General features: G+C 51.2%; 2 protein-coding genes across 2 annotated transcripts in view; one reads left to right on the top strand and one right to left on the bottom strand.

Annotated features, from left to right (window-relative positions):
* Nucleotides 1–22145, bottom strand: part of CMSS1 (cms1 ribosomal small subunit homolog) — a 170815-nt gene that overhangs the window by 88590 nt on the left and 60080 nt on the right. The gene's annotated exons all lie outside the window — the stretch shown is intronic.
* LOC144734155 (filamin-A-interacting protein 1-like) overlaps nt 1–22145 on the top strand; it is a 130549-nt gene that overhangs the window by 52692 nt on the left and 55712 nt on the right. The window contains exons 2-4 of the mRNA XM_078616218.1: nt 899–1201; nt 12447–12620; nt 13433–13611. Of these exons, the coding sequence (XP_078472344.1) occupies nt 905–1201; nt 12447–12620; nt 13433–13611 (650 nt within the window). The 5' untranslated portion in view covers nt 899–904. The remainder of the gene's footprint in view (nt 1–898; nt 1202–12446; nt 12621–13432; nt 13612–22145) is intronic.

Below are 22145 nucleotides of genomic sequence, written 5' to 3'. Positions count from 1 at the left end.
GCGGGTTTAACGACACATTCATATTTAAACGGTCTAACAAAAAAAAAACCTCCATCATGGCCTATTACTTGTCCGTCGGTTTTCGCGGCTGTGCCGGATCAACCTCCGATGTGTTTTCATCTTTTCACCGCCGTGCGCCGTTGTTGTCGTTCTGCCACGACGAGACTCGGAGCCCCTTCTCTTGGGAGGCTTCTTCATTGAAGCACTTTGCACACGTAGCCAAATGTCGGACTTCACGCCGAAGGGCACACGTGGGTAACAACCTCACCCCCCTCCCCCCCCCCCCAAAAGCACATCACGGACGGCTGACGCGTGCTCTTCCTTGGCCAGGAAATGCGAGTGCCCCTCGTGTTGGCTTAACAAGATGCCAAGGAGGCGGCTGCGGTGAACTGCCTTTGAATGACTAAACCAAACAATTGAATAACCTTCTCAGACTTTGCTTTCAGAGTTGACGTCGAGCTCTGGCAGATGAAGGACGCGCAGAGTGCTGCGCTGCCGAACAACAAAGCGTCCTGAGAATGAGCCCTCCGAAAATACACGTCGGCAGAGAAAAACCAAAACAATTTTTTTGCAACAGGCCCCTAGAAACACACCATCGTTGACTGTTCTGTGGCAGGTAAAAAAAAATACACTTTGTTATTGTACTGCTGAAAAACAAAAGCTCTTCTGAGTCGTAAAGCCTCCGAGATAACCCTTTGCTTAAATCCTCAACCCATGAACCCTGACGCTGTCCCATTCCCCACCCCGACTCCATCCCCTCTGTGGCCAACACCACCACCCCCCTCTCTCCAACCCCCCCCCCTCCACCCTTGCTGGCCACTGCCTGGTCACCCCCCTCCCCATCACCCATTCCTCCCCCTACCCCCCCCCCCACTCCGGCTGGCCACCACCACCGCAGGTAACAATGAGATCAGGAAGCGGTAACAACCAGAGCCGAAGCAACAGCGCGGAACGGGAGACCGGGTGCGGCGAGCTGCCGGGCTCGGGGCCAGGAGGAGGAGGAGTGGACGCTCGCGACAACGCAGCGCCGGCTCCCCGAGACCACCGCGCCGGGACCATGAGCGGCCGCGAGGAGGCGGCGGCGGTGGCGGTGCCGGAGGGGACTCCGGGGCCAGCCAAGCAGCGGCACGCGCGCAGAGGGGGCGAGCTGAGCAAGAAGGACCTCCTGTGCCTGCTCAGCATCTTGGAGGGGGAGCTGCAGGTAAAGTGGACGTATGCACGTGGGGCGCCGCGGTGGTGAGATATTAACCACCTCGCCTGGTATACAGGAGGTCGTGGGTCCGGTCCCGACCCCGACGCCTGCTGTATATTTGGAGTTTGCGTGTCTCTCTCTCTCTCTCCCCGTGGTCACGTGGATTTTTCTCCGGGTCCTCCGGTTTTTTCCTTTCCAAATTTAGAATCAACATCACGCGTTACGAGTATTTGGCTGCTATAAATCTCCACGTGATACGCCACTTCGTTGAGCTGTCAATTGTGGCCAGGTCACTTCTGAAAAAGAGCTAGACAGCTCAGTGGGCCTTACCTGGTAAAAATATAAGTGGTTTAGTTGAGTTTTTAGTTGACGTATGTATGGTGAACTTCTATCGCATGGTACGCAGCCAACTTTGCTAATCAGAGACATGCGTGGGTTGGGGGGCGAGTGAAGGACAACAAACTGAGCGCACACAAATGAAACTGTTCTAAGCAACACGTCGCCCCGCCACGGTGCTATCGGTCGGCACGCTGGACTCGCGCGATCGCCCGTTCCATCTTCCAGCGCGGCAGTTGAAACAAGGGTCTGCACCTCTCTTGGCCGTTGGCCAACCGGCAGCATGAATTGTAAATGTTGTGGATTTGCTCTCCAACACACCGGTGGGCTGAAGCAGTAACTAATTGACGCGTTGTTTACGTGACGAACCTTACTGGCCGTGTGTGTCGGGTGGTGGGGGGGGTTACGACACATTTATACTCATGCAATCTAACCCAAAAACCTTTATTATGAATAAATGGGTGGCATCGCAGTCGTCCGACAGGTCACGTGCGGCGATGGGGGTCAAGTATGGGTACTCCCACCCATGTTCCAAATGTCTGGTCAGGGTGGAAGAGTAGGCTAAAATACCTGCTAGAGAGCCCCCGAAGCAGAGGTCCTTCTCAGCTGGGTCACTCCAATGGGTTGTGGATTCAGGATGCGTATTCAGGCTTTTTGTTGTGGAAGTGTCTGGCCAGGATGTGCCGTGGTTGGAGTGACACGACTGGCAGTTGGAAAAAGTCCTGGTCTTGGGTGTCAACTTTGCCTATCCATCACTTTTTAAAGCGCATTTTTGAGAGGTTCAGAGTGGTTACCCTATGGGACAGACTGTTCCCAGCCATGGTAATGTAGAATGACCTACCCTTCGTGCCATTGGAACATACCACTCCTCCATAACTCGTAAAATCTGACACTTTTTATTTAAAAAATTTAGACTTGTTAAGGTATGCTTTTTGACATTCTTCAAGAAAGGTTTCACTATTTGTTTTTTTCCAAAGGCCACATTTTGTTGCTGCAACGCTGCTTTCTTTTTTTTCCCTTCCAAGCGGCAATTTCAAGGCCGTGAGTAATTGGCCAGAGGTGGGTGGGAGGCCACGTGGGAACACATTTGCACCTGAGAGGCAGTTTCTCCATCTGAGGTCCCGTCATTCTCTGGCGACCACCCCCGGTGATGATGCGAGTCCAGCTTCAGGAAAAATTCCTCAAGCACCTGTCAACCAAGGCCGGAGGTTTCGTCTGAAACCCATTTTGAGGCCGACTGAGCTCATGCCACGGCGGGCCGTAATTGCCCGAACCTCGTGACGTTCGCGACGTACGCATGAAGTAAAAATTTCGTCCTCGGAGCCAGAAAAACAGAAGCGCGTCACGAGCACTGCGCACCTGCACGTGGCTCTGCGTGCGTGCGCGTGTGTGTGTGTGCGCGCGCGTGTCGCGTAAACACACCGTCTAATGGGGCCACACACCTGGCCGGCTCCTGTTCCAACGAGGGCGCTAACCGTTTCACCCCGCTCACCTCGCTGAAAACACGGCGGAACGAAAGCTGTGACGCGGGGCACGGCGAGTACGTGGACGCGGCGTGCCGCACGCAAGCAACTCCACGTATAAGTGAACGTGTTTGAGTGCCACAGCGCTACTCATTGGCTTTCCACATCAATATTATCCGGCAGCAAAGAAAATTCTGGAGCAGAGTTTGGCGAGAAAGAAAGAGCGATTTGCCAAAGGCCTCGTGTTTGTCCGGGTATCGGGAGCACTATGGCTGGATCCTATTATATGTGCATTTTACTTCACATATCTTCACACAAAAAAACAGCAGATAATATAATTTGCCGCCACTTTCGGGTTACTAGTCTTAATCTTGCTTGAGTGCGGATGGTCATACTTCCAAAAGACCGCTTCTGGGTGAATCATATCGAGGTCAAACTGCGGATGAGTGGCAGATAATAGGATTCGTTTTCCACCACTTTTGGATTTGTCCCCATAGCTGCACAAAAGCATTGCTCATAGGAATAACAAATGGACAGATAATAGCAAGGTCCAAAGATCAATTAATGGGCAGAATAATAATGGGTAAAAGTAATGTATGAAAGAGGAAGTTCTCTCAAGTGGCCGGACATTAGTTCGCACCTCACTTAGCTTCGATGCACCTAAAGTTGATAGTGAGGCCATGGAAAAATGTAACACAAAACTAGCATCGTAGGGAAGATGGCAACAACTTGGGGAGACGGATACACGGGGGATGTGTGCCTTTGTTTTTCCTGCAGACTTCAGCACCCTACAGCATTGGAATGGCATCACACACCGTGAGGAAACGCGGTCATAAATCAAAAACGCGTAAGCCTTAATTATTTTTCAAGGGGTTTGCCAAAGGCCCTTTAGCGTCAGGAATAATAAAAAAAAACCTAAGCAGCTCTTACACACAACACGCATAGTACGCCATGTCCAATTCTTAGGGCGTGCTTCGAGCAAATTCAACATTCACGACAGCTCCATTGGTGACGCTGCGCGTGGGACTTGCAATTCGGAGGTCGCCGGCTCCATTCGATCTCCCGGCGCAGCAGTTGAAAAGATGGTGAGGGTTTCATGAATCACCTCCTCCTGCCTCTTGTCCACCAATCAGTGCAGATTGGTGGACCACAGTTTAGTCGAGTGGCAAAAGTTGCGTGTGGTGGGGCAATGGGCGGCTACTCGCCCCTCTTCTAGGTAGTAGGCCAAATACTCCCAAAGAGGGTCTCTCTAGAGCGCCCCCAAGTGAAAGCCTCTTCCGCCAGCAGTGGCGAGCAGGCAATTGCAGAGCTGCACCTTTACCGTTTCACGAACTCTGTGAACTTATTCGCTCACATTTTAGTTTCCCGAGTCTCTTTGTATTTACGAGACCATTCTTTCTTGCTGTAAAACAACAACAACAACAACCTAGTTTGTATTTTCACAGGCGTATGTAGATGCCGTTCGTAAATAAGCGCGCAAAGCGTAGGGAAAGCAGCGGCCGTAATTATAAAGCAAAACAAAAAACGACCGTCTGAAAAATGAATAACGCGACGCCGACTTCATTAAAACAACAACAACAACAACCGACTCAATAAACGGACGAGGCCAGTAACTAAAACGGACAAAAAAAAAGCGAGCGGCCGAGTGAGCTCAGCTTCCTCGGGAGCCATCGGAGGAAGGGCCGCTCCCTTCCTCACAGTCACACAAAGCTCCCCCCGGGGGCCTGTGCCTCGCCACTCACTGCTAGCCACACAAAGTGGCCGGCACGCTCACAACGGCCATGTCGGAGCCGGTGGGTCCTCAATTTTTTTTTTTTAGCACGGTGCCCCTCCAAATCAAGCAATCAAGACCACTGGTCCCCCACATGCCCTCCCAACCCCCGTCGCCTCTCTCCCCAAGCCCCCTCTAAGTCAACGGCGGTTTGGTGCGTGTTGTCCTCCCCCAACACCCCCGATTATCACGGTTGGCTATGTACGGCGCGAAAGAAGTGTTGTGTATTGCTGTTACCTGCCTCTGACATTCCCAAGTACACATTTGAAAGAAAAAAAATTCCTGCACGGTATCCACGCTGCAACCTGTGCCCCCGCCCCCCTACCCCCGTGAAAGAGTAGGAACCGCTGCACTTAGGATCTTTGGTCTGACATTTCAGTTTGCCCATTGCAAAATAAACCGGGTTCTAAATTGTGACGATGAGTTCCGATCTCGGCCTGGTATTGCACAGCCGTTTTTTAAGTTGTGCCGAGTACAAACTGTTTGGAGCCCGGCCGCGAAAACCGACATGGTGGTAGTACCATTTGGCGTTTTACGGCATCTTGAGACGCAATTAAATTTAGACGCTTTATACATAAACTAAATTGTTAATGTAAATGTTGTATTTATTTTGAGGCCTAAAAACGTCAGTTTGCTTATAATGTGATGTATAGCTGAGCACAGGATATACATATGCTCGATATCATGTTGCGACGGCTTTGCAAAAGTACGTGGCCGTTTCTGGAATATCTCTCTGAAAGGAACTGCCGGTCGGTTAAGACACATTACGTTGAGTGCTTTTTTGTGGATTTTCACTTATTTACAGTGCCCAAGTGAGCCGGTCGCCCCCTCCAAGTCGAGACAATGAATCCCGCTAATCGCGAGAGCACAAAAAACAATTCACGGCGAGATATACGGTTACCAAAAACGGCGCGGAGACTTCCCGAATAACACTCGATCTATTTACGTAATGAATTGTGCGCAATTTAAGAGGCAGGGGCCTGCGTAATGGCAGCTTTGAATATCGCTCGGTGCCGTGGACATTCCGAGCCTGGCAACTGTGCCACGACTGGCGCCACGGCGGCAAGATGTTAACTACCTCGCCTGGTCTACGGGACGTCGTGGGTTTGATCGCCACCCTGATGCCTGCAGTTTATGTCTCTCTTCCCGTGGTCGCATCAATTTTTTCTCCGGGTCCTCCACGTTTTCCCTCCACATTTCGAATGACACGTTTACAGTATTTGGCCGCTAAAAATTTCCACGTGATAAGCGGCTTCGTTGAGCTATCGTTTGTGGTGGCCAGGTCGTTTCTGGAAAAAGAGCATCGTAGCTCAGTGGGCCTTGCCTGGTAAAATACAAAAATAGTTTAAATAGTTTGGTTTTAGTTGAGGCAGCGGCGGCCATGGCTTCGATCTCTCCGACGTGAGCGGTAACGCGGCCGGCGCGCGCTCGCGTGTTCACCCAACCCCCCCGAGCAAAGCGGCCACACGCCGGACCCTGCAGAGTGTTCGCGTTCGGATAAGGCACTAAATCAACGGCTCCGCATGTAAGAGCCAGAGAGCCACTTAGCTGCTAAGCCCGGACTTCAATGTTTTCGTGTTCTGACCTCTGGTGTGTGCCGCGTGCCGTCGCAATGACATCACGCCGTGCGCCCGGCACTTCCCTGTCGGTTTTTTTTATTGTCAAATAGCAAACGAGGCCACCAGCAACAGGCTCCCCGCTCTGCGTGCTGAGTAAGAGTCACGCGAGCAACATGCGTGACAGAGCTCACGCGAGACCCCGAACACAACAAATAGGCAGATAGATTTATTTTAAGCAGGAAGGGCCCAATGACCTGCTTAGGCTATATTTCGCGGGCGTCCCGCAACAGGTACAGATGCCGTCAAGTACCGATGTTAAGAGACGCAAGCGTGGTGGTTACATAGGTCGCGATGCAAAACCTAAAGTGTCGGTACGTGCTTCACGTGTCGCGTGAATGGGGGGAACCGGTCGATAACGAAACAAAAAAAACCCAATCACTGCACTGTTTTGTTGAGGAATAAAAATAAAGGAAGGGAAAAAAACATGCCGTGCGCTTGAATCTAAATAAAAACCAGCGGACACTTTTGGCGAATCATTAACCTCGCTCAGGTTCAGCGGATTCCGTGGGAGAGCGCTGTTTTACGAGGATGGAATTTGAGACCCGATAAGCAAATCAATGAAGGAGTAGGCCTCTAAATTAGTGATGAAAAAACAGGACTGTTTTGGTCACAGCCTGTTGCTCAATAACAGGCGGAGGTGCTTGAGTCACGGCGTATTTTTATACGTGGATACTACGCAATGCTACTATTTATAAATGACAGGACAGCTCCTTGCAGATCAACACCAGACATCGCCCCGTGTGCTCATTAAAGATCCCAAAAAAGCAGCATTTTAGTCGAAGCAATCAGTAAGTGTATCACGCTTCGCAGATCAATGATCACAGCGCAGACGAGTTTGAACAATGACCGCTTGCGCAATTTTGGAGACGTTTATGCACCCTCAATGTTTAGAATTGGCACTTTCGAAGAAACTTAAACAAAATATCAGAGAAATCCGGCGGGATCCCAAACATTGTAATGGAATTACATGGGATATACTACGCTGGAAGAGGCGCATGGGAGCGGACAAAATTAAAGTTGTCAGTTGCGCCGGTTTGCCAAACGCCACCGCCAAGGAGGAAATCATCTTCACATCCGCGTAACGTGCCGAATTACGGGCAAACGCGGTTCCACGCAGAGCGACCCACGAACACGGCCAAAAGGAGGAGACATTTGCCGCTTGCGGTTCGAGACACGCGACCACCCCGGTTAATATTGGCGGCTGTATTAACCATAAACGAGCGGCAGTCCGCTTCCCAGTGGACTTTAAAGATGCCGCAGCGTCATCCTGACGAGATGCGAAGGCTGTGCTGTGTGCGTGTTGCACTGGCGGCACAGTCCAAACGTGCCAACAAAAAAAACATTTCACAATCTTCACAATCGGGGAAAAGTCAAGAGGGCAACTTCTGGCCATCTCGCGCGACTACCGCAGAATATAGCTGCCCGTGAAACACGGCGGTTTCGGCACAGCGTTGCATCGTAATAACTTGTGCGAGTAGCTTATGCGCTCTGAATTTGTTAATATGGGTCCAGTGTCCAATATGATTGTCTGTTCGTAGTTCCCAGATTTCGCGCGCGCAATTCGGTTCAGAAGCGTTTAATGTTGCTGCTGCCCCAAAGTATGAGGAACCATCTAGTTTGTGTTTCTTGGCATCTAAATTTAGCCATCTCTGTCCTCGTTTAAACCGACTCCATTAACAACACTAACGTTTAAGTGTGAACGTACTTTTACAACATAATTGCCACAATTAACTTTGTTTGTTTTTTAAATCTGCAATTGTGGAATGCTTTGATGTTGTCTGCTGGCCGAGTGGCCCCCTTTGAAAAGGAGAGCTCCTTAGCTCAAAGGGCTTCACTCAGTGGGAAATACAACTTCTGTTCAGTGATGATCATCACCATGAGGAGTCAATGGTCAAAAATTACTTAAATGGGCAAAGCCACAGAGCACCATCAAAAACAAAGGTCCCCCAGATAGCCTTAGCAGACTGTTGGGGCAAGTGCTGTCAGAGAGCAACACCCATGAAGGCCGGCACAGGACACGAGGGGGGTGGGTGGCCACCACCACACCGGGCCGCCTTTGTCTCCCCAGTGGCGATGTTCACACACCGCGCCAGGTACTAATTTGAGGCCGAGTCGACCTAGGGGAGGCACAGGACCGGTTCAGATAATCGTCACCAGTGTCGTAGCGCAGCACAGCGCTAACCGCTGCACTCCCGCTCCCCCCTACTGACGGACGAGACTCGTCCGAGAAATACAGCGCGCGTTCGTGAGAGATTGGCGCTAACACCAAACGTACGAAACGATTACAAATCATCCAAAACCGCTGAACCCTTCCAACACGGAGACGCTCACCTCTCCCCGGGGCCAGGGCAAGCGCGCACACGGAAGAGTTTCTTTTTTTTACAAGAACAGAAATCGATGCATTTATTTGTTTTGTCTCCGAGACACAACGATGACAGCGCGACAGACCGGGCCCTACGCCCGGGGGGCGGCCTCTCGTGGCTCGGGAGCCTTCGAAATGGGAGGCAGCGAATATACATCGCAGCACGTGAAACTGGCCCGGTGGCAAAAGCCACACACACGCACACACACGGCCTTAAACAACCGGTGCTGCGCTGCAGTGGGGAAAACAAAACCAAGACTGATGAAGACGTGACAGCTGGCTTTTTTTTACTATTACCCGAGCGATTAGCAACTTGCTGCTGCAGTGTAATGGTTAGCAAGCTGGATTTCGCAGTCCAGAGGTCGGACAGTTCAAACTCACAACTCGCCACGTTGGTAAGCTTATTAAATCCCACCCAACCCTCCTGACCCAGCAGTGTAAACGGGAATTCCACAGTTTAGCCGATCAGCGGGCCATGGAAATATTTATTTATTAATACAACTTTTTGTTAAATGTTTACCAGGTAAGGCCCACTGAGCTATATAGAAGCGACCTGGCCTACAAATGATAGCTCAACGAAGTGGCTTATCACGTGGAAATGTACAACAGCGAAATACTCTTAAACGCAGGTTGATTCTAAATGTGGACGGAAAAGCTGGAGGACCCAGAGAAAATTCACGCGACCACGGGGAGAGAAACATGCAAACTCTAAATACACATCAGGGTCGGGATCACACCCACGACCTCCTGCCACCATGGGAGAATATCACCACCATGTGTGGCGAGGTAAACTGTGGGTACTCTCACCACTTTCAGGATATCTAGCCGGTGTAGAGGAGGAGGTTAAAATGCCTTCTACAAGGGCTCTCTGAAACTCCCCCCTCCCCCCCTGCCCAGTGGAGGCTCTTCCGACAGCACGGGCACGAGCAGGGAATTGCAGGGCTGCATCTTTAGCTTCCGCTACACACTTTGCACTCGTCGCACAGGTCCGTCAATGTGCACGTCACCTGGAACACGTGATCTTCCTGGAAACCACCGTATGTACAACACGCATTGTGGACACGTGATTCCCATCGACATTTGCTTCAGGGGCAAAAGACTTTGGGCGAGTTTTGACTTTCTGAGTCTCATCGGCAGGTTCAGGGTCTTCCTGTCCAAACAGACGCTGCTGGAAAAGTTTGATCCAGAACCCCCGGACACTGATGGACTTAAATATTATTAAATTTGTTTTCTAGTGACCCTATTGTAGAATTACTTATATATATATTATGTTCTGCATTCTAAATCTACCAACACAGCAAATGATCCATAATATAGGTATTTTTCTTTTTTGGTTAGATCGCATAAATATAAAAGTGTCGTTAACCCCACCACCACCCAACAGAGCCAATTAGTAAGGGTTGTCACGTAAACAGAACGTGCCAATTCGTTACTTGTACAGCACACCGGTGTGTTGGAGAGCAAATCCACAACATTTACAATCTGAGTACGACGTTTCGCCAGTAATTACAACTAGCTTCATCAGGCGACAGCCAGATTTGTGGCGGGCTTAACGACATAATAATATTTACGCGATCTAACCCAAAAACTTTAATATGAATAATATTGGTCGCGAAAGCCTACGTGTTAAACCGAAGTTCAATAGAGCATGAAGCTTGGCTGAAGAATGGGACTGCTGACAGTATGGCAGCCAAAGGAGGAGAAGGACGCGCCGCGAAAGGTGGAGCGGTGAGTTTGAGTTTATTTGTTTAAGCGCACAGCAGCAGTGAGATGCACTCTGGCACCATAGGGCCAATGCGGAATGGAAATGACGCAAGGAGGCCTTCATCCAGCAGTGGATCGATCATGGCTGATGATGTATGCGCGTTGAACTTCTTTTGCGCCATGATAATCAGAGGTGCGGGGGAAGGGGATGACGAATAAAGCATAAAGAGCAGTTCTAAAGAAATGAAAAGCAGTTCTAAAAAATCATGTAATGGATGTATGGCATCGTGTGGCTGTATATATATGCTTTGTGTATAAATATATAGTAACATATGTTTGTCTCTTATGCAGTCGCTGAAAAATGCGTTAGTCAGAGGAGCAGAACAATTTCCACATGAGTCATGTGGATGACATGTAAACACAAGGGGACGCATGCCGAGCGATGTGCTGCGTGATATTTCCCCTGCGCACCGCCGCCGATCTCTCCCCGCGCTCTGAGCAGCGCGTAGACCGCACATGCTGCCCTTATTCCCAGGTGGACCAAAACCAGGCGGCCGCGTAGCGCGCACGCGGGAGATGAAAGGGCGACGTGCCGGCGTAAACGAATCGCCGCGCCGCGCGTGGGAGACGAGACACGCGGTCGCTCTCTTTCTTTTTTTTTACACGTTGCAACAGAAATGCAATCTGCGACCGCACACGTGCACGGCCACCCTGCTCCGTCTGCCTACGCGCCCGCGCTTGAACCGCGAACGCGCAACGGAGCAGATGAGCTTCGATTTAAAGCTTTCGTGACTGCAGGGATTCATCTTCTTGGTTCTTTCGGTAAAGTCACGTAGAAGGGAAATAATAAAATAATAAAGTAAAATAATAATATAATAATTCTCACGACGTTTCGGCCACAACGCAAGCAGCCGTCCTCAGGTGAAGAACAGGTCTGTCGGAAAGTCGCTGTCTTAGGATTTAGAACTGCTGTCTTTCCGACAGACCTGTTCTTCACCTGAGGACGGCTGCTTGCGTTGTGGCCGAAACGTCGTGAGAATTATTTTATTATGTTTTATTTTTATTATTTTATTATTTCCCTTCTACGTGACTTTACCGAAAGAACCAAGAAGATGGAGCGGATGAGCTTCAGGCGAAAATAAATCACAGCGGCGTTCGTGCAACTCATCGGGGTGTGCGCTCAGAGCGGAGCTGGGACGAGTGGTCGATCGAGTCAAACCAATCGACTCTTTTTCTGTTGTCGAACACTCGCGGGTGTACGCGGCAATGAGACGAGCCGTCAACGGAAAACCACCGCACGAACTTCAGAGGAAAAATAGCAAAATAATAGATGTCGGCGTGGGAGGTAAAGAAGGAAGGCTTAGCTGAACATGCCTCTCCCTAATCTCGCGACTGGTCGCGGGAGGTCACAGAGAGCGTGCGGAGCTGTGCCCGTTGCAGTCTCGTCGATCATCGAGCACTAGAGGGTGCGGGGGTGGTGTTCATCCTGGGGCCATTCCTGGGCAACGGAGTCTGCCTGGAAACCGTTGTGGAAATGTAGCAAGAGACTTTGGAACCACAGACTTACGTATAATCACAATGGACCCGGAGGCTAACACCGAACTCACAAAAAAACGTAGAGGCAGGGCCCACGGACTTAGCACCAACACAATTGTGCCTGGATGCCGTGCCTTCCTCTCTCAATGCAATTCCACGGTTGCACCTCTCCACACGTCGCATTACACTGTCTAACTTTCCGTTCCATTTGCTCAGCCCATCATGCTCGCGCGGTCGCTAAAACGAGACACCACTTCGTGGGGGACCGTCACCAGTTTGCTGCCCTACGGGAGGGCCCCCATCCCCGCCACAGTAATGCGGAACTTCCACCGCTGGCCGAGAGAGGGCCGCGAGCGGGAAGAGGAGAAACGCCGCCCCGACGACGCCCGTTGGGGCGAGCGGCCACCCCGACCCGTCCCCCTTATCGGAAGGCGCTGGGCGGCGCTTGCGTCGTGTGTCGCAGGCGCGGGACGAGGTCATCGCCGTGCTGAGTGGACGCGGCGTGAGCGGCCGTCAGCTGGAGGCGCGCTACGGCACCCACGAGCCGGCCGCGGCGCTCTCCGCCCTGCACCTGGCCGCCACGCAGGCCCACGATGCGGGGCCGCGCGACGACGTCTACGAGAAGGCCTCCGCCGGGGTACGCGCGGCGCGCTCGCGCACACGCACGGACGGCGTCGCTCCGTCGTTCCGCGTCCACTCGTGTCTCCCGTGTTCGTCCGTGGGAGTGTGTTTGTGCACAGCGGTGGTGTAGCGGTTAGCAATCTGCGCTACGAACCTGGCGACCCGAGTTCGATTTCTGCTCACGGCCAGAACGGGGTTTGGTACAAAGAGCTCGCTAACAGCACTGGCGCCAACAGCCTGTTAAGGCCTTACAGGGGCCTCTTTGTCTTTGTGTGCGTTTGTGTATGTAGATTTGTGTGTCTTTGTTTTTGTGTGTGTATTTGCGTGTGTTATGTGCGCGGTGTTATATATCTGTCAGTCATCTCCGTCAGTTAGCCCACAACACCCGGGTCTGTTCCATGACCTTCTGCTACGCAGTCTGACAAATTTCACAACCCTGCCCGCGGCCAAACAACACTCGCCAATATCTCAACTGGTTTTGGAAGTCTGTAAAGTCGACTCAACCTTCATATAAGTACCTGGTGCGGGGTGTAATCATCAGCACTGGCGGCATTAGGACAAATGCTGGCCGGGCATTGGCCACACTCACCCCTCGTGCGCCCTACCGGCCTTCACCGGCGGGGATACCTTCCGTCTTGCGTCTGTCACCTGCTTGCTGGCACGGACGCACGGATGGACGAACGGATGGATAGACGGATGGACGGACTGACGCATGGATGGGACAGATGGTTGGACGGATGGACAGATGGACGCGTGGATGGACGGACACACGCACGCATGCACGCACGCACCGACGGACGCTAACCCTATCCGCGCCTTCACCCACAGCTGGAGCGCATGGTGGTGCGGCAGAAGGAGACCCACCGGCGCATGCTGGAGCAGCTGCTGGTGGCCGAGCGGTGCCACCGACGCACGCTCTGCGAGCTGGAGGAGGAGCGCAGGAAGCACGACGACTACATGGCCAAGAGCGACGACTTCACCAACCTCCTGGAGCAGGAGCGCGAGAGGTGAGGCCACCGGCGCCGACGGCGCGACGCGGCGGTGCCGCTTCCGCGAACAATATTATCCATCAGAGGTTTTTTTTGTATTTGTATCCTTCTATTTAAGACCGAAACAGGAGGATGGTTTAATCACAACTCTGGCTGTCGCCTGATGATGCTGGTTGCTGTAATTACCGGCGAAACGTCACGGCACTCGAATTGTAAATGTTGTTGTGGGTTTACTCTCCAAGACACCGGTGTGCTGTACTAGTAATGAGTTGGCACGTCTCGTTTACGTGACAAACCTTGCTAATTGGCTATCGGGTGGTGGCTGGTTTAACGACACATTTGTATTTAAACGATCTAACCCAAAAAAAGCCCCTCTCTTATGGAAAAAATACTAATAATTATTATTAAAAAATAAACAATGCGTCTTGCTGCGATGCCCTCTGCTGCCCACAACGCCTGTGTACTGCACCCGTTTCATGCACGTGGTTTCCTCCCGGAAAGTGTGCCATCAATGCTCAGCCCAGTTTAGCCTCCAGGATCTGACGAGTCTTGGCCGCATCCCGAATTATTTGGCGGCAGGTCGCGATGACGCGCGCGACCGTTAACGGAGGACGGAGGAGAAGGGGGGGTCAATGAGGTCATGAGGTCAACCTCTGTAGACAGGGGCCTAGCGACTGGACGGCAGGGATCGTTACGCGGGTCAGCAAACGACGACAAGGGGGGCGCTGGAGATCAGTGAAGTTGTGGCCACATTTGCATGCCATTAGCTTTGACTGCCCGTGGGCTGGAGCAATCGTGGTGGGCGGAGTGCGCTGTGAATCCGGCAACCCGAGTTCGATTCCCGGCCCTGGCTATAGCCGAGCGGCGAGCGATATTGGAAACGATTCCTGGGCACCACCCCCTTTGACCAACCCGCACGGACAGCATGGTGAAGTACGGTCAAACAATCTCCATGACCGACTTGGGGAGGCTTACTTCCACGCAAATAAAATCTGGGCAAAAACTTTGGTTCATAGAAGTGGAGTTATTGCAACTTCTCAATGTGGAAAACCCAGTCACTAGAATAAGGTCCACGACATCGCCATAGCAACTACCGTTCCCACAAAGCTTGACAAATATTGCTTGCGGACAGCTCCTGGTTTTAGGTTTTAGAATAAATTACAGGACGAGTGTGAACGTGACTTGGGCTGTGCAGAGGACCTGGCGACCCGAGTTCGATTCCCGCTCATGGCCAACACCGGTGACGATTATCTAAACCGGTCCTGGGCCTCCCCTAGGTCGACTCAGCCTCAAATTAGTACCTGGTGCAGTGTGTAGTAAACATCGTCACTGGGTAAAGATAGGCGTTCGGGCGTGGTGCTGGCCACACCACCCACTTCGTGTGCCGTGCCGGCATTCATAGGAGCTCGCTAACAGCACTTGCTCCAACAGTCTGTTAAGGCTACATGGGGGAATCTTTGTCTTCGTGTGCGCGCGTGAGAAAAAACATTCTTGCGCTTGGGATAGCTGCTCGGGAGGAGAGAGGTCGCTGCACAACCGGGATCGGTGTTGCCGCACGTGTTACGCGCATTCAATGTTTGATATTGGACTTTTAAAACACACACACACACACATGCTTGGCTGAGTCGCATGTATGTGTTGGGCTTGGTACCGCTCCCTGAGGCTCGGTGCCTCGAGGTCAGTTGGACCAAGGGAGCTTTAAATCCCCGAGTCTCTCCCCGGCACTAAACAGACCAATCCAAAGAAAACAGCTCTCGCCACCCACAACTCCAGGCACAGCCACTCCACATTAGGGCCGGTTGTGCCTGGAGGGTTCCATTTAGTGCGGGGTGGCGTGGGGGGGGGGATACTGGCGCATCAACCACCACCTCCCCCCCCCCTCACACACACTCTGCGAAGCGTCACAGTTCACGAGGATGCCTATTGTGAGGCAGAGGTCGCAACCGGGTACCCGATACCCGTACCCTACCCGATACCCGGCTACCCGTACCCGGCCGGGTACGGGTAGCCGTTTGCGACCCTGGTGCGGCCGGGTACGGGTACGGGTAGGCCGTGAGTCACTGGTGAGTAACCGTTTGTCACTCATTTCGGGTAGGGTATGGGTACGGGTAGGGAACGGGTACCCGTACCTGGCCGAGTACGGGTACGGTTACCCATTTGCGACCCTGGTGCGGCCGGGTACGGGTAAGGAATCAAAACCCGTTTGCGACCTCTGTTGTGAGGTAACAACGATCCACTGTCACACACAGGGGCCCAAGGGTAAAGAAATTCGTGTCCGTTCCACTAGGGGTCATTCCGCTGCACCCTTGGCTGTGAGCCTTAGCGGCGGAGGCTGGAGGCCGTTCGTGCAAAGGTAAAGATCCACCGTGTAGTCCGCACAGGCTGTCAGGGCAAGTGTTGTTGGCGAGCACCTATGAAGGCCGGCACGGTGGGGGCGAGAGGGTGTAGTGGAGGGCATTATGCCTGCATGCCTTTGTCTCCCCCATTGCTGATGTTTATCCACCACACCAAGTACTCACTCACGGTTCAGATAATATTAGCCGTGAGTGAGAGTCGAGTACGGGTTCTTAACCACCGCACGACCATGACCCACATCGATACGACCACGCACACACGCACGCGCGTACACGCACACGCGCGCGTTACAATACGAAATGCACTTCTGGGGGCCAAAAGACAACATTTAGAACTGGATGCCTGGCATAGAAACTCCAGCGCAGATTTAGTTTTTCCTCTCTTACCACCAGGACTTTAAGACTGCTGGTGCTGTTGTGTGTTTTTGTTGTTGTTGTTGTTGGCTGCCTACAGCCATCGCTCCTGCTGTTTGTGCAGCCACATGGTTCTGCTTTCTGGTCCGTCTAATTTCGAGTGATAGAAGCGCGCAGGTAAGTCTAACAGTGGCATTGTGAATGACGCAATTGTATCAGGGCGGCATTACAAAAACGGCCCACGCTTGCATATACAAGTGGCGCGAGCGGTGTATAAATTAAACAAACCTTATGAGCAGCACAGAGGGAATAATCAACTTCATGGCCGATGAACTTTCATGGTGCGTCAGTATTTTCCGCTGGCAATTGTGCTTCGCAAAGTTCTTTAAACCCATTTTTAGTTCACCATTAAGTCACCCTGAAGCAAGTATTCACATATGAAACTCCTCTTATCCGCACTGATATGGGGGGGGATGGATTCTGTTTACAGATCCTATTATTCATGACATTTTCCTGCAACCTTAATTGTTTTTCCTGACACTTCGGGGCCTTTCCTCTTTTCGCAAGTGGCCACGGTTAACCGGGGCATCATTGCCACAATTAAAAAGGGGTTCCCAAAAATAGGTTCTGGCCACAGGTAACCAGTCACGAAAAATAGCGTTGCGGACAAGATGGCGAGATGTTAACTACCTCGCCGGTATACAGAAGGTCGTGGGCTCAATCCTGACCACTGATGCCTGTATTTTAGGAGTTTGCGTGTCTCTCTCTCCGTGGTCACGTGGGTTTTTCTCCAAGTGCTCCGGGGTTTCCCTTCGCATTTAGAAGCATGCGTTTAGAGTATATGGCTGCTATAAATGTCCACACGATGATAAGCCACTTCGTTCAGCTATAATTTGTGGCCAGGTAGCTTCTGAAAAAGAGCCATGCAGCTCAGTGGGCCTTACCTGGTAAAAAAAAAATTAGTTTAGTAATAGTTTAAAGTACAAGCCTCTCTACATTTCATGATTATTAAAATAAAAGATGCTCGGATGACAACAGTTGAGGGGAGGCTGTACCACTGAGACAATTACTCATCGCTATAATCCGTGTCGGACTCTAATGCGTCTTCTGCAGACACGACCACGATCTACAGCAGTGGCAGAAATATTTTGTGCTGTCCACAGGAGGATTATTGCGTTCACAAACGTTCCTTTTGTGTTCAGGACACATTAAAATCAGGGCGTAATGCCGCCTCGAACATGCCAGTGGTGTTTGGATAATCCGTGACATTCCCACACCCTCGAAAATAACTGGGCTGAAGACAAAACGTGAAAAACTGCACGTCAGCTGGTTTTCTCTCTGGGATCTGGTCCAAAGAGCTCGCAAAAACCATTGCGGATTTTTTTTTAAGCGTTAAAAATGAAGTTACAATAAATCCGTGACATGCCGAGGTGTGGGATGTAAGAGTGTGCGTGTGTGAAAATAAGGTGCTCAAGTTTTGATAAGCCCTCTCTCTTTATAAAGCAGGCTGTCGGCCAAAACATCGCCGCCCTTATTTTGTTTCGGGGGTACATATCATAGCTGCAAATTCCCTTTTCATTTTGTAATCCTCACCGGGCGGTCGGCACAATTCCCCGGGCGTGTTCACCGACACCTCGACTCAGCGAGAGCTCTATTTAAAGTGGTGTTACCTCACTGCCAAAAGCAACACCGGCCCAATCCACAGCCAGTGTTGTACATCGGCTAACGTATCATCATCATCATCGTCGTCGTCATCATCGCCGTCATCAGCCATGATCGGTCCACTGCCAGATGAAGGCCTCTCTCTCCAAGCCGCCGCCAGTCGCATTCAGAGTACGCGGAATGGTCAACGTGCCAATACACGACAAGCTAGCACTGGCTTGTGCTCATCTCCAATGCTTGGTTGTGAAGCCTCGAAATAAATTTCACAGCAACCAGTTCATCCACCGGCACAATAATTTTGACTTCATCATCGCCACCTCTCATGATTCTGCGATGTAGAAATCCAATTCAAAACCTACGCATGAGCTGACTGAATCGATCCATCTCTTCAGTGCACTCGCGGTTGGACGCGTTCCATTTCTTGGCTACCACTCCGTCACACATTTTTGAGTAGATGCTGGATTCAAGCCCAGGCCACTGGCATGAAAGTTCAGTGTAGCACAACATGGACAAAGCACACATCCTCCCACCCTGGCAAACATTTTCTGCAGTCTTACAATTCAGTTAATGGCATCCATACGTTCACAACAGCAGGCCATCACAGGCTGCGTGTCAGCCACTAAGGCATAGGCCTCAATGAGAAATAGAGACAGCATGCTCCCCCGTTAATGGTTACAGCTACGAGAGGTGAACTACACAAGCGCACGTGACCAAGAGAGAGGGGGTGAGCAGTTTTTTTCCAACAGCGTATTTTGTTTTCCTTTTAAGAGAATGCTCAACCAAGTACCTTATAGCAACCTCCAGTAAAATCCGAACAATGTTTTCACGCACGTTGCCACTCGCACAAAGGCCTGACGCACTCCGACTATCCCCTAAAAATGTCACGTTCATGCCGGGACGGAAAGGCGCCGTTTCGATGGAGCGACAAAAATGTTGGCCCCAAATTTTTTTCGTGTGTTAAATCGTACGGATATATTTATTCAAACCAGGATGGTGCCAATTTGCACAGGACTGACACACGAGCAGGGCTTTAATTGGATCCGAATGGCCGGTGAAACACGAGGAGACCTGCACCAACAAGAAAAAAAACCTCTGCCAAAGGGAGAAAGAGAGAGAGGGGCCCTTCTCAGAGTGAAGTGTAACGGCAGGCCGGCTGTCCCTTTAGGTTGCTAATCTGTCAAAAATGGTGCACATTGTTGAAACGTGAAAAGAGAAAAAGGAAGGCGAGGAAGTAAAAAAATGTATGTAAATATTTTTTAGCCATCGCACGTTTTCAAATGTGGCTATGATGCAATGTACGTTTCATCACAGCTGTGTTTGTACTTCATTACTAACAGTGCGACTGCAAGCTAGTTTTTTTTCACAATTTTTTTATCACGAGCAGGTCCAGTTCTATCCACAAATCAGGTTCACATGTGGTAGGGTTAAGTGTGGGTATACTCCCAACTCTTCCAAGACGTCTGGAAAGAGTAGAAGAGTAGGCAAAAAGACCATCTGGAGGAGCGTTCCAAAAGCTTCTTCGAGCGAAGGGTCTTTCCGCCGGTATCGTGAAGAGCAAGCAATTGCAGGGCTGCACCTTGAGTTATGTATTCATGTTCTGGGTGCAATTGTAAACAACAGACATCTAATCGGCATCATCATTGGCTCATTGCAGCTCAAAGAATCAACAGTCCTACAAGGCGTGAAGTTAGGAGATGTCCCGTGTGTGTGTGTGTGCTTGGCATTTGAAGAGGCCCGAAGACCAGAATTAGGGTGGGTGGATGGGGAGAATGTTGTGTGTAATCTACCCTTAATGACGATTAGAAAGATAGTTAAACACTGCCATTTGTAAATATAAAACAAAACGAAACTGCAGGTTGCGTAAAGGGAATGCCTCTCCAACCAGACGGGAGTTTTTGTCTCAGGGCCAGGCAAGGTTACGCGGCAAAACAAAGCGTCACCCGGGGATACGGCAATAAACTTTCAAAAAAATAATCGCACGGAAATATTCCTCGCAGGCCGATCCCTGCGCGATCGATTATCGCTTAACCGCAACAGCAGCAGACGTTCTTTGCCGCCTCTGAAAGCCGCTGCGGCGGGCAAACGCGGGGGGCAGGTTCGCGACGGCACTTCTGGGGTGCGCAATTGGGCAGATCACGCGACGCGGCGAGCTTATTCTTCGAGCTGGCTTTTACGAAGGAACTCGCACAGTTTGTGAAAGTTCGCCCTCGGGGCTGTATTAAGACGCGCGTTGGCACGTTCTATTCATTTGTTGGGGCGGAGGTGGCGGGGGAGTATCCGTGGCCCATATATCCGTCACCAAGCAGCCCCCTTGCGCACCGCGGCTTCGCCACCCTCACCCACCTGTTTCCCAGTCCTCCTTTCACGGGGGTCGTCGCCCAACACGATAGCGAATCTCGCTTAATGCGGGAGGGGGGACGGGGTGATGCAACGTTTCAAAGAAGCGGGTACGGTGCTTTTCAGGCCCTGCACAAAAACGGTGAAACTCCGTTTTTCTCCCACTTTCCAGTGTCCGTGTCACAGTCAAAGTTATTTTGCAATGGGGGGGGGGGGGGGGTGTTTTTATGGTTAGATCGCGTAAATATACAAATGTGCCGTTAAACCCGTCACCACCCGACACGGCCAATCAGTAAGGATTGTCACGTAAACAGAACGTGACAATTCGTTACTAGTTCAGCACACCGGTGCGTTGGGGAGTAAACGTAGAACATTTACCATTCTAGTGCCGTGACGTTTCGCCGGAAATTACAACCAACATCATCAGGCGACAGCCAGAGTTGTGATTTATTTGAATGATAAAGCAAAGGGATTTATCGCTCAAATAAGTGTCGGGGCGGCACTCAACTCCTGCTTACAGACCTTCCTTCTGCCAGTGGTTGTGCAATTCCACATTCTGATGACAGGGGATAGCCTATTTATAGGACAACCACTCTGTGGGCAGCAGGCTGCACCGCTCGACGGAATGACGGCCAACTGATGAGACCCTTCGGCAGTGGCAGCCAAAGCGGAGAAACGCGTCCCGCGGGACGACGAGTGCAGAGATGGAGCCGTGCGATCGGGTGACGTGGCGAAGCGAAAGGTAGCAGCACTGGACCGTGAAGAATGGCGACGGTGTGGAGAGGCCTTCATAGTAATAATCATTTACATATTTATCCGGGGGAAGCTGCACTGCGTCATAGACTCTTTTTCAGGAGGGTCCTGCATTGGGTTTTTACTTTTCAATAAAAAAATGTATCCAAGTATGATGAGTGTTTTTTGTTACACCGGACTAGCACGGTTGGCTACGCACGGTGCGAAAGATGCGTGTGAAGAATCCGGAGCACCCGGAAAGAAAAATCCACACGTGCGAAGCGGCAACACTCAAATCCCCATACAGATGGAAACAGATGGTGATTAGTCCACGTGCTTTACTGCCTTCTCCGTGTGAGTCAGGGTACATGGCACCTCCTCTATGCTCATGGGCAGTGAGTTTCGCAGCATTTGTGTGATCCACCAACCCTCGCTGCTGTCTCCACAGTGCTGGATTACAGGCAGCCACGTGCAGCATCGTCATCGCCACGTGGCCTTCATACGGCGGTGGAGAGAAAATAGCTGCTGCGGCTGCTGCTGCTGCTGATGATGTTGATGATAAACACAACATTAATTGCAATGTGGATAAACGCAGCCAGTCGATGCAAATTAGAACCTTTTCACTGCACGTACGCCACAATGGTCGCTATTCTGCTGCAATGGTGCAGCTCTTGTCTTACAAATTGACTCTCATCGTGGCCTCGCAGAGGCGCGGACAAACAACTTCCTGTTAGCGCAGCCCTCGCGTGCCCCCTCTTCTAAAAACAAAACAACGACAAAGAACTGCTTAGGAGGAAAATGTCCCGGGTTTTTATTTTGGTTTCAAGAGCCTGTAAAAAAAGAAGGCAGCGAGAGAGGTGATCTCACGGCAGTAATTCTGTCACGGCTCACAAAACAAGACGAGGGGAGTGGACACGGCCGTGGCCAGGCAGCGTGACCCTCAAAGAATTTCACCGCCCATCCATCAGCAGCGGGGCCGACGTAAAACTTACGCCGGACAAATTTCGCAAAAGCCATCCGACAAATTTTCAACGAGTGATCCTCGATATCTCCGTATCCTGCGCCTGTTTGGCTTCTGCCGGCATTCTTGGCTATTTTGAATGGGGGAGAGAG

Source organism: Lampetra planeri, chromosome 50, assembly GCF_965212315.1.
Source record: "Lampetra planeri chromosome 50, kcLamPlan1.2.h2, whole genome shotgun sequence".
Lineage (NCBI taxonomy): Eukaryota > Metazoa > Chordata > Hyperoartia > Petromyzontiformes > Petromyzontidae > Lampetra > Lampetra planeri.
This window is presented reverse-complemented; position numbering and strand designations above follow the sequence as displayed.